The sequence below is a fragment of the Adiantum capillus-veneris genome, chromosome 5, assembly GCF_014529385.1.
Source record: "Adiantum capillus-veneris isolate H3 chromosome 5, ASM1452938v2, whole genome shotgun sequence".
NCBI classification, from domain to species: domain Eukaryota; kingdom Viridiplantae; phylum Streptophyta; class Polypodiopsida; order Polypodiales; family Pteridaceae; genus Adiantum; species Adiantum capillus-veneris.
The window spans coordinates 159,736,286-159,749,637 of NC_140935.1; the positions used below are offsets into that span (position 1 = coordinate 159,736,286).

The 13,352-nt window shown below is 40.9% G+C and overlaps 1 protein-coding gene across 1 annotated transcript; it reads right to left on the reverse strand.

The window, feature by feature from the left end:
* Positions 1–345: 345 nt before the first annotated feature.
* LOC147458422 (xyloglucan endotransglucosylase protein 1-like) lies at positions 346–1,887 on the reverse strand. The gene is made up of 3 exons (XM_086513060.1): positions 1,578–1,887; positions 1,384–1,484; positions 346–1,205 (listed from the first exon to the last, which is right to left on the reverse strand). Exons 1-3 carry the CDS (start codon positions 1,753–1,755, stop codon positions 609–611), a joined length of 876 nt encoding a protein of 291 aa, XP_086369186.1. The 5' UTR covers positions 1,756–1,887; the 3' UTR covers positions 346–608.
* Between the last annotated feature and the right edge of the window lie 11,465 nt (positions 1,888–13,352).

Below are 13,352 nucleotides of genomic sequence, written 5' to 3' on the forward strand. Positions count from 1 at the left end.
GAGAGAGAGAGAGAGAGAGATTGCCAAAGGAAGGGGATAAAATGATTCTTGAAATTAATACATTGCTACCTTATTTATTGAGTTATTAATAATAACACAAGGTCTTAGAGAGATTCCCAAAGAGGGTGTGAAATTATGAATTTGAAATTGGAATATTGATCCCTCATTATTTATTGAGTGTGGCCAGGTGTGGAGTCTGGACTTGGTGTGGTCAAATGTACGTAATCGTATGCCAACCAAGCAAAAGAAAAACAATTGACCGTACCAAGTAGTCATAGTCAACAACTGCTCATACAGAATCCTTGAAAATCACAATTTCCTCATTTGCTCGCTTGCAAATGCTACTTTCGTGCAAATCCCATTCTATGGAATCTTTCAATTAATACATTCCTTTCACTACTTGCAAATGAATAATTATTATGTAGCATATAGCTGCAAATTGTTGATAATTTTTCTAGGTGAAAGACAAATTATGACTAAGCAGCCAGGCGTTGGCTGCTTTCTTTATTAGGGTTAGACCCGTAAACAAACTAAAGAATCCGCTGGCAAAAGTTTAGTAAAGAATCCTCTGTACAGGCTTGCAAAAAATGGGAAAGGCAAATTATTGATCAGAGCTCTCGGGTGCACTCGGCGGGGGCGGAGCGATAGCGGGCAGAGTCAGTGCAGTAGTCGTAAACCATGAAGTTCTTCTTCACCCACTGCAGCTTGTTGCGGTCGAAGGACGGAGCAGCGCCGCCGGTGCCGCTGATGTGGTTGCTGGCAGCGGCGCGGACGCAGGCGGAGGCGGCAGCGGGGGTGGAGGCCCGACAGGCGTTGGCTGCTCCGAAGTTGCGGTACGTAGCCACGAAGGGCGCATTCGCCCAGTTGATCTTCAACAAGCCGCCCTGCGTGGCCCAGCTGTCGCCATTCCAGATGCTGGAGTACACACGCATTGCCTGCTGCCGCAGGTAGGGCACACCCACCGCTTCGTTGTTGGAGAAGACACGGATGGGCACGCCGTCCACCAGGAAGACGACGCGCTTGGCCGACCAGTTGACGGAGTAGGTGTGAAAGTCCTGCGTGGGGTCGAACCACAGCGTAATGCGCTGCTCCCGCCCGCCCACGCCCGCCGAGAACACGTTTGTCTGCAGGACGTATGGCTGCCCCGACGCGTTGCCCAGAAACTCAAAGTCCAGCTCGTCGTGCTTCGCCCCCTCCGAAGACAACTGCATCATCACGATTCACCACCATCAAGAATTCATCATCAGCACAGAGTTCACACACACACACCACCACCACCACACACGCGCACACACACAAACAGAATTCTTCAGGGCTCAGAAGAGTAAAAGCTGCAGCATTCACGGCAAAAGCTGAGTGCGCAGAGAAGTGATTGGTACTCACATAGTAGGCCGTTACTGTGCCCGCCGAGTCTCCTGGCACCAGCTTTATCTGCATGTCAATATCCCCAAAGAGATAGCTCTCCTTTGACGCGAAACCGGAGCCTGCGTGACCATTTCAAACACTAAGATAACTCCTCGCTGGCAAGTCTCTGCAGCATGCCGGCAACATTTGCAAAGTTGAAAAGGTTTACTTACCAGTGGACTGATCCAACACCAGCTGCAAGGACTCGCCGCCCAGGAACTTCACATTCGTGGGCGCCCATGAAACCTCGAAGTTTTCATTGAAGTTGGCAGTGACTGCTAGCGTGCCAGTTGAAAAAGCAGAAAGACATAGCGGAAGCGCAAGAAACAAACAGGCCCAACCCATCTTCATTGCGGAAGCTAAGACTAGACGAAGAGAAATGTCTATTTAGAGCCTACTCAGGGAATGTGTGTGTGAGAGACAGAGAGAGAGAGAGCTCCCGAGGTCTTACTACGTAATGTATACAGGAGAACTTGGGAAGCAATGCACATTGGATGCTATGCTCCCGGAGGATATTTATAGTGAGCATTTCCACCGCGTCTTTCATCCCACAATGGCAGCCAGTTGTTCACTAGTAGAGAGGGGAACTTGGAAGTTGGAAGCCAGAACTTGGAAAAGGTAACGGGCAGCCTCGTAGACGCGGTTTGGGAACACATGGCTGATGGATAGCTAGCTACCCACTACCGAGAAACCACCCTACACCAACTCCTCCCCAATTTTATAAACTCGTCTCCTCTCCCCTTTTTCAATTTACAATTGCTTCATCCAGGATTCCCGATAGACATTCTACACTTGGTCTTTTCACATGTCGTAGGAACAATCCCAAAGAGACGTGTTGAGAGGGGTGTTTGTCCCCATGTCCCCCACAAATTGCTCGAACAAGGAGCAATCCTTTTTCGTGCACACTCCACAACATAAAGATAGGTATTAGGCATCCCTTAGAGCTGAGGACGAGTTGGAGGAGTGGGATCATGACGGAAACTAAAAGTGGCATATCATGATCTCTCTGTTGGAGTTTCAAAGCCCTTCTATGGCGCTGCTAGCTAGTATCTCTCAAAAGGAAAGTTTTAGGCTACCTTTTAGGGGTCGATTGTTCCTCCTCGTTTGTAGTAGTGTTTCCTCCAATCTTGCAAGCCCCATGTTCTCCATGAAAATAGCCCTTGCATGAAATCTTATAGAGTGCACCACCCAATAACAAACTAGAATTGCACAAGGGGCTAGCCAACCCTACTTCTCAGGTTCACGTTTACGGCCTTTATTTGAGTAGGCTTCCCCACCCTCGGCTTGAAATTGGTCCAATGATCTTTGGTTGTCAATTTGCACCTCCATCAAGGTGTGTCAATCATTGCTACCAGGGGCTTGGGCGACTCGTTGTTGAAAAAGCTCCTTATCCAAGGCATTGACTTGTGCCTCCTTGTGCCACCAATGCAAGAGAAAGAGCTTCTTCCTCTTCCAAACTTACTTCCTCAAAGGAAGTGACTAGGGTGAAGGAATTACCCTTCTTTTTTCCTTTCTTAGAAAAAGTTGATCTAGTAGGAGGCCGTGTCATAGGAAGAGCTTGGTTGACCTCCAAAGCTTGAGTATTGAAAGAAGCCTTGTCATCTTGAGAAGCTCACTCTTGTTTGTTTTGGGGGAGGAGGGTTGAGAGGGGGAAGTCTCTTTGGCTCCTTTTAACTCGGGTAGTCGTTGATGATATGGCCTTGGAACTTGTAATGAAAGCAAGCATCGGTCTAATGCTTATAGAAAATCTGTTGTAAGAAGCTTACACCATCAACTATTTGAATGAGAATGTGCTTATTGTTAGCAGGTCGTCGATCAGACGTCTACAGCATAACTGTCTGGCACGGAGAAGCGACTCGGGTGACTCGAATGGGGCACGGAGACTCTTTGAGGTTGTCAATCTCAAGAAGTGAACCTAACAAGCAATCACACCAACTCAACAAGCAAACTACCACTCAATGATTGAAAAATCTGTCTATGTCCTTTCTCACCGCTCTAGGTCATCACGCCATTTCTGTACTCAAACGAAGTCGAAATGCAACGAAACTTTAGGAGGAGTTCTAAGACACTTAGGGGCACTATCCTACCAAGTTTGATCGCAATCCGAAAAGGTGCCAAATCACGATCCATCATGATCAAGGTCCTGAAAACTGCAACAGAATAAACCAGAAAGGGTGCCCGTAGTCTTGCGAACCTCACTTAATTGAAAGAGCATGGAAAGAGGAACACAATGCAAGTTTCAAAATTGAAAACGGATTACCCAATCATTAGTTATAATGATTACAAATCAAAGTAGCTTGGCAGCTTGAGCGTACGTACAGTAGTGTTCTTTCTTCTCCAAAGATAAGCCTCCTCTTCACATTGATGTTATTGACTTTTATACCTAGAGCTTTCTAAAATGGTCAGTAGCCAGCTCACATGGGCCTTCACAAACATTACAAAAGAATTACATCTCAGGGAATCGATCTGCTACTCTGGAATCAACATCTACATAAAGTGTAGCCATAGTAGCTCGAAAAAAGAATAGAGTACAAATGTGATGTCCGACGAAGTGTCTGCTGTTGCTAGAATTGTCTTCAACTGTCTTTAAATTGGTCTTTAGCTTTGAAAGTGCTTGTCGTTGATGACGCTCCCCCCTTCCTTGACTGACTCATGTATGTTGTGTTCTGTTTGATATGGAAATGGGCTTTAATTGTTGAGACAATGTTTGATTTGATTGTGCATTCTCCTCTTTGTTGCCACTTTTGACCATGAATCTGTGTTGCTTGCCTATTTGGGAACTGAGTTTCTTGGGTCGTTGAATTAATGAAGGATTTTCTCTCAAGTTCGACTGCAATGCAAGTCCTTTTAATATTTCACCAAATTTGAAGCACCGTGCTCTTTATGATGGTTGTTGAGGGCTCTCTTGCTGAATTTTTCATTGCTTGTCTGTATGTCATTCTTCGACTTACCATTGCTCGTTGAGGCTTTGTCGTTGTCCTTGAAGATAAGAGTTACTTTCGACGAGTAGGATTGAGATCCACAGTTGTTGCTCCAATAAGTTTGATGAATTATATGGGTAGCCATTTTCTTATTGTTGAAGTAGAAGAAATATATACAAGAAGATAGTGATGAGTGTTTCTAGATTAGGGTTTAAAACCTGGATGACCAAAGGGAAAAAACACGGTGGGAAAAAAGTGCCTTTTGCATACACTCTTAGTAGAGTTGATTCATTGGACTTGAAGTTTCTTATCATGCAAGGTGAGTGCTTGGGAAACAAGGGAAGAGTGTCTAATGCAAGTGCCACTTATGGGATACTCTATATGCATATGAGAAATTTGTTGAACAAAATCATGCAGTGTGAAAGATGGAGTTAATGGGTGCTTCAAGGAACAAATGTCGCACATGTGACATCAATGGATTTCACAATAGCTTCCATGTTTTTAAAAAGGGTTTTTGATGTTGAATCATATGTCATTGTGCACAGTGCATGAGTGTCTTTTGGACTTCCTCCTTCACTTCACTAGACTTAGAATACATAGACTTCGACTCTTGTGCTGCTCACATATTCCAGCATGATCCACACAACATAAATATGCTCAACTCTTCCAGTTTGAACAGTACCTAGAATAGCTAATATGCTTAGACCACAAAGAATATTACTTGAAGCTTTGGGACTAACGCTACAGGCTCATTCAGTGGCTTAGCTGTCCAGCTCTAACTTGTATTCCATGTGTTTTTAATGGAAACTTGGACGTACCTGTTCAAGGCCAGAAACGCAATTCCATAAGTTTTTGAAGATTTAGGCCTCTTTCATTGTGTTAGTCTATGGATGCCACCATTTTGTCCAGTAGGTTGGCACATTTTGACTCCTCTTGACTTGCTTGTTGTATGTTGACACTGCTTTGTGAAACAAGTTCTTTGGCTATTGTAGGGACTGATGGAGTCTTTGCTTTATCTCTCATGAGAAGCGGTTGTCGATGTGTGTTGGTTCTTTGTGATTGATTTCCCACTAGGGATTTCGTAACCCACCTTGTCGTTGGTCCCTATGTGATCGTTCTTTTCATTTGCTCCATTTGTTTGATGATTTGATGGACACTAGGCTCTGGTATCCAGACCTGATGATTATCGTTGTAAAAGCCTTGCTTTTGTAGTTGAAGACGAGGTATCCATCTAGAGGTTGTAGCAGCCTTGGTGGTGACTGGCTTTGTTGGCTCTTTTTTGTATTTTCTTGCTTTTGGCTTAGACACTAACACTTGGTTGATTGTCTTTGGCTTTTTTTGGAGGCTTTGTCATGATGTAAACTTGGGTTGGGAAACTTTTTGCTTTGGTTTCCATTGCATTGTCGATGGTGTGGCTCTTGATGTAGAGGCTTCGTGGGGAGTTTGATAGAGGCTTGTTGAAAATAAAGTTGTCTTGCAAGATCGATCTGCTTTAGTGTTTACGTTAGATTTACCTTTTTCTGCTACAGTTGGATGTTTCTTGTTTGCATGTACTTGAGGTTCTTCTGGGGCTTTTGGTGTTGTTGTTAAAGCTTTTGGTTATTGTCAAAAGAAGATGTCCATCTAGGTTTTGGTGAGGATGAGACTCTCTCTTATGTGATGGGAATTGATGATGTGGAAGGCGTCCTTCAACTCCCCATTACTCAACTTGAGTACGGGTTATGTCACTCCAAAGCTAGGAATTTTCATTTTAGAACTTATGTACACTATCTCCTCTAGCTCGATGATTGGCGGCTTTCCCATCATTATCCACGTTCATAAGACATTAGATTCTTTTTCGCATGTGGATCTATCACAACTGAACATGTTGAATTTAATCATTGTAAAAGTCGGTCCTTTTCCTTCTTCACGTTCTTCTCCTAATCTTGAGTTTGTTGAGCATCTGATGTGGAACTTGATTCTTCATCTGCTTTTAGTTGTGCTCTTTCTGGAGCCGAATTCTTTGAAACAACTATTGTCGATTCTTTAGGTATGTCAATGATGACATATTCTTGTGGTTGCTCTTTCTCCTTTGTTTTTTTTTTTTGCATCACGCTCCATAAAGTAGATGTCTACCTCACCTATTATGTTTTCATACTCACAAGTTTTGTTAGCTTCCTTCAACACCTCTACATAAATAGTGAGTTATGTCATAGCCATTCTCGTCACAAAACTTTGTGGGCGTTATTTCATTTACGCACACATCTAGAGTCGCCAATATCTGCTCCCATTCAAAGGGTTCAAATAACTCTAAAAATGGTTCCTTTACATAGTACTCATCTTTTACCAAGCGTTCTAAGATACAATCTTCCTTTCTTAGGCTTCCACATTCAGATGCTCTACATATCCAAATATGTGCTCCCTTCATCAATCAAGCAAGAAATTGTGTTCTGGAATCCGTAGTTACACCAAAATCTTCTATTGGGGTTTGATTTATGTCTCTATAACTATGGTCCTTTGTGTTGACCCTGGTTGTGATAACCCTTATGCCGTAAGTAGAGATGGTCATAGCTCCAATCTTGAACCATTTTGAATTGACGCATGAATGGCTGTCCCAAAATAATCTCAAAGTTGTTTCCTTTTCTAAAGTCAACTACAGCAAAAGTATGTTCATACTCTATTCCACAAGAGGATTCAATAATTTGTTCCAGCATCTCCAAGGGTCTCTTCAAATGTCCGTCTGCTAGTTGCAACTTCATGCGCGTTTTACTGAGAGTTGGTTTTCACCATTTCTCCTAGATTTTCTTCGTAGCAATGGCTACCCCAATCCCACTATCAAGTATTGCTATCATTTTAACTCCCTTGTACTCTAGTTGTAAGGTGGTGTTCCCGTCTTCTCCTTTGCAATAGTTACCCACCTTATTCACTGGTACAGGCTTTGCTTTTGGTCTCTCAGATTGAGATTTACCCATGTTTTCATCTACGGGGATATCTTGAAGAGGATCTTTCACTCCCATTCTTTCCAAGTTTTTGCCCATTTGGCCCCATAGATGTAATCTAATGGTTATTAACTCTGAGAGAGTAATCTTGCATTGTATAGGAGAAGACATCAATTCGTGCAAGCTTTTGGTATCCATCATTTTTTATGTGGCCTTTCACTGAGAAGGTATCATTCTAGCCTCAAATTTCATTTTTTGTTCTCCTATGAACGATGGCAGAGTATGTAGAGAGTGCGGTTTTCTCTCTTCTCATGCTATAGACTCTCCATCTCTATATAGAGATCGCATATCTCCAGATAGAACTCGTGATCCATGTTGATCTCAGGGATGTGTGCTAATTGCAAAGTAGCACTACCGTCTTTTGAATTTCTGATTGTCTCCAATAAAGATTGTGGCCACGGGTCGTCCACTTCAAGAATTGGTTGCATCTCATGGGACTTTGCCTCGTAGTGTTTGCCACTCTCCTTGTATCCAATAGGATTTCATTCCCTGGTTTAGTTGGTTAACCCGTTTTGTTCTCGTTTAGTATGCTCTTGTCCTCTTTTTCAGGTACAGGCATTACTTTCTCAAGGATATTTAATTTTTTGGTTGCATTAGAGTTGAGCTCTCTCTATGAGCCTTCTGCATGTTTCCATTCGCTTAATTTCAATTTTTGGATGTGCATACGTCAACAATCTTTGTTCGAATGTTTGATTGGGTTTCAATCTAGCCTCATAAGCTTGCAACATGTCATCTAATTGCTTATTAATTTTTTCTACCAAAGGCTGAACCTCCGAGATTTTGGATGATTTCTCTTTTTTCGTTCGTTCCTTGTTTTCCTTTTCTTGTTTCAGCTACTCTTTGGTTTGTTGCTGCTGGATTTCTAGAGCCGTTTTCTCTTTCAGCCTTTTTGCTTTCATTTTGTCTCTTTTTTCTTTCCATGATTTTCTTCCAGTCCTCAATGATAAATTCTCAATTTTTGTTTGTACTAACAGTTTTTAATCCTTCTCAATAGATTGAACACCTCGAGAGGTATCTTTGGGTAGAGAAATGCACCAATGTTGGTACTATGTATCCAGTTTGGTACTTTGCAGGATGCTTTGAAGGCACCAAACCAGTTTCCAAACCCAGTTTGGTATTATAATACCAAGTGTGAGTGATGCCCAAAAGTACCAAATGGACACTGTTGTATGCAGGCAATCTCAAAGCACCCTGCATATACCAAATTGGGTACATTTTCTTACACTTCATAGTACCAAGCTGAATTCGTAGCACTAAACAAAACTTTTCTACATACTTCATAGTGCCAGGCACACAATAGAGAGTGTGTTACTTAGTATGCAATGGAAAGATAGATAGCCCTAGAGTGATGGGCGTATATACAATGCTCGGGGGGGAAAACCTCCTAAAGAGGGAAAAAATGCCCCGGTGGTCCTAGTGTGTTCGCACACATCACTACCACATGTATATGGTAACATGATTGTGGGTAAGCATGTCTATTTATTTTTAACTTGATCTCGAGTTTGCTTTGCAGAGGTTTGCCACAAGCTTTGACAAACATAGTAAGGCTTGATCATGTTTCTTTACCTTTGTTCTTACATTGGTGATCATGTTTGGACAAAGGAGCAAGGCTCTGTACAAGGCTACTCATGAGCTTGTGCAGCCAAACTAAAGCATCAAAGATTTCAAAACTTTGAAGTTTGTGCTTGCGTTAGCAAACAAAAGCACAGCACGGTCGCTGTCGTATGGCTATTCCCATTTGACCTTGCAATTTTTATCATCATGATATGGGCCTGAAGAAGCTCATTAAGTTGTTCCAAATGCGATTGTACATGGTGAAGCAAGGCTTCTACACATGTAGACATCCTGCATAGAAAAATCACACAACAAGGTGACACAAATTCAGATGTCAAGGGTGGTTATTCAAGCAAGTTGGTAAGCAAGTTAAATTTAAGGTTTACATTTTTGAACTTATTAAATCTTGCAAATTTTTCTACAAAGCAAGCTTGGCAAGCAAAAATTGCTTCTATCAAGAACGGATTTGAACTCAGATGAAGTTTGATAGCTAAGCTCCTGAGCTATCTCCTTGCAACATTGGGAAATCTAAGGTACTTTTATGGTTCTTAATAAGATGTACAATTCGACAAGTCAATTATCTGTAAATGATTGACCATGTCGCTTTTATTTTGACATGATATTTATATATCGGGCAAGAGCACCATTAGCCATGATCATAAAGGCTCCATTATGTTTTATCTTTTTGATGTACTTATGTGAAGAAAAGCTTCAATTTTTGGCATATTGCATAGTGGCTTCCAAAGTTTGGAATATGCTATCAGCATACAAACTTGGGGGGGACTTTTCAACTTGATTAAATGGTATTTTCACTTGGTGTCAATATGAACCCCGCCAAGAGGGCATACATGATACATATGAAAAATCTCAATCTATTAGCATACATGGCTTTGAGCCAGATTTAATTAGTTAGATTGAGATTCACTCTAAAGGGAGCCTTTACATCTGAATTTCAAGACAACTGGCCATAGAGGAGAGATACGGTTAGATACTTCCAAGTTATTCTTTTTTTTGTGCTTTAATGTTTACTTTGGAAAAGATATGCTGCTTTGCAAAGCAAGGTGCTTTGAACGTCATCATGAGAAGCAAGGCTTCTACCCCATGCCAAGATACTGCCCATTGACAGGGGATCAAGGAACATGGCAGACAGGATTGGGGTATTGGCAATAAGTGAATATAAGCTCACATTTTACGTATGGAAACATGGAATTCTAATGTATCCATGCCAGTATAGATTGTGCAAGGTACGTATGGTATCGGCTTAAGGCCATCATTATAGCCAAGGGCTTCTCACTTTATTTTATTATTTGCGTGCATGGCATACTAGTAAGGTGGAATTCATTTCACCCCATCATTGTTTACACTTTCACTATAATGCTAGCTACTATGTCAAGGACAAGGTAAGATCTTATTTTTTTCCGATGATTTTTCTTGATGCTTCTCTTGTTGCAAATGTTGCAGGAGTTACCATAGCTGTGACCTTCTACTCCGTAATAGTTCGGGCTGGTGTACTTGCTTATGTTCATTGCATATGACTGCAATGGCAAGCACTCTCTATCATTGGTTATTTGAACAAGGTGCATGCACTACAGATGATGCTTTCAGTCTCTAGCGAGCAGGCATAGCCTTGCTATCAAGTAAATAATTCATGTAGTAACATGAATCTGCTAAGATAATCTCAAGACGAGTAATCTCTTATTTTACAACAACCAAAGAAAACCTAGTATGACTACCTTCTTTTTGGTGTTGGGAATCTTTCTCTTCTTCTCATGGGAAGATATGATTGTTTCAAGATACAATTGTGAATAAGATTCCCCCTTTAGAGGATCTGTTGCTTAGTTTGATTCAATTGTGAGTATGATTCCAACTTGAGAGGAATTATTGCTTAGTTTATAGCACTGATTGTGTCTCTAAGAGTGGTATTTTCAATGGTATGACCCAAATAATGATAAATCACTCCATAAGTATTGAGGATCACCGATTGGCCTCTTCACAATTGTACTTTCAATAAAAGAAGTTCTCAATTTGCCTAGAGGTAGTGGATAAGTTCAGCTTACCAAGTTGCTTACAATCACTATTGGACAAGGTAGATTGTGCTGGTCACTGTTAACTGGTAGTTTAAGTAGTTTCTTTGTAGAATCTAACCAAGGGGTTTAGATTACCAAGTTAACACCCACAACCATCAATTAAATATCAGTTTATTTTCACTAATCTCTACTTTAGTGTTTAAAAGGTCAAAGACTAGCCTTTTGTGGTTGGACTTTTGATAATGTACCTTTCAGGTTTGAAAAGTGCACTTCACCTGTGGGAAAGTGTAAGATTATTTTGACCTCCTAGTAAGCATAAAATTTGGTTTAGTTTCATTTCAACATATGCTTTGATTGTGCTTTCCAAGAGGGATGCATATGCTGGAATGCTTTCATCCATTTTGCTCTTTGGACACATGACAAGTTCATGTAGGAGCAATTTTTTTTTTGGAAAAGTTGTGTCCTAGGTACATTTGTGCACCCTGCAGTTATAGACCTACATGTTAGGGTTTTGTTTGGCACATGTTGTTAGTCACAAGGTGTGCAACACGATATAGGAACTCATAGAGTTTGGTTTAGCCAGTGTGGAGAAAGGTTCATGAGGGTCTCTCTCACTCATGTCACTGCGTGTTTTCGATTATCTCCACGTACAAGTACATTTCGTACTTGATAAATGTCATATTTCTTGACATCATTATATGAGACATATTCCACATGTGGAGAATATGAGTCACTGAAATTGACACTGACGCATGTTTCGAGTCCCTAAGTGCTTATCAAATCCGTTTATTAGACCATTTCGTGCAACTAGTATCAAGAACAAATTCAGTGGCCAAAATTTCTCAGATATAAGGAGTAAGACTTGTTAAGGTTACAAGTATTGTTAAACAACATTCACGGATGGTTGTTTACACATATAGCATGGCTATGTTCTGCTAATGAAAATGTTTCATTGTTGGTGCCTAGATGCGATTAATTTCCACATTCTATTATGGTCCAATTATTTTAGCAAGGATTTCAAGCAATTGCAGTGGAAAGGATTTCGTTTCTTTTTAGAACTATTTACCCATTGTTTTACCTCCTCTTCTAAGGGTGCTATGAGCATAACAACCGCCATATGCATTGGCAACTAAATTCATGAAAATGCATGTTCGAATACGTTTTTGATAAATGCATGCATATTAGGTGTTATTGGTCCTAGTGTTTAGCATAGGCTTATGAAGCATTTTGTACCATAGTTGCAGTATCTCTATGAGATTTATTGTGGGTATGCCAACCACTATATGAGTTGATGGCTCAATATGGGTGCTTGTAGATAAGCTGATTAAACTTTGTAAATTTTATTCAGCTCACTATTTATCTCTAAAGTTAACCAAGTTGGTTGTTTATCATCTGTATCGATTATATAGATTACTCAATGATATTGGGAGTAATTGTGATCCACATTTACCATCCATTTCTAAAGAATTTTCTATAAACAATTGGGGAGAAACAACTCAATATCAGTATTGCCACTCATCCAACGATGTATGGGCAGCTTGCAAGTTTTAATGTAGTGCTAGAGGATATGCTAGGAGTGTACATTAGCGAAAAGCAATCCAATTGGAAAGATGACCTCTCTAGTTTGGAGTTTCTTATCATGATGTGAAGCATGTTGCGACTAGTACTCATCCCACGATGTATGGGCAGCTTGCAAGTTTTAATGTAGTGCTAGAGGATATGCTAGGAGTGTACATTAGCGAAAAGCGATCCAATTGGAAAGATGACCTCTCTAGTTTGGAGTTGCATATCATGATGTGAAGCATGTTGCGACTAGGTTTAGTCCCTTCATGTTTATGTAAGGTTTTCAACCTCGATCACCAGTTATGGTGGGATTTCCTATGGATGAGAAATGATAGCAAGTTAAGGACTCGATATGTGCTGATGAGTTATGTCAACACGTCATATCACTTTCATGGAAAGTTGAAAAGTGGTATTCTTACATGTTCTAGCACCTTCAAAAGGTCTAGAGTCGTTTCATTTGTTTAGACACCTCTTCATTGTGGTAACTCATTTAAGGTACTCAAGTGAGTTATAAATTGAGCTTGGTTTGGATATAAGCCGTTTATAAAGGGACAACAATGTAAACAATCAAGAATTTCTTCTTGGTTTCATTGAACCTCCCACCAAATCATGTATTTGTCAAATGGATAGTTGGACTCAATAGTAGTGCAATTGTGGAAAACATTTGTTTTCTTAAGAAGATATCATCACTTTCGGCTTTGAGGACGAAAAGGTTTGTGCAAGGTGGAGTAATGTTAGGCTTAATGTAGGACTAGGGTGGGCACAACCCTAATCTACGCATGTGTGGTCAAGGGGGATCCTAAATATGGATCAGGATTCTATATAGGGTAAGGAAGGGTGGAGATGAATATGCAATAGTACCTCTGTTCGTACAGTGTTGCTAAAGTGTAGATCCCCAAACATCT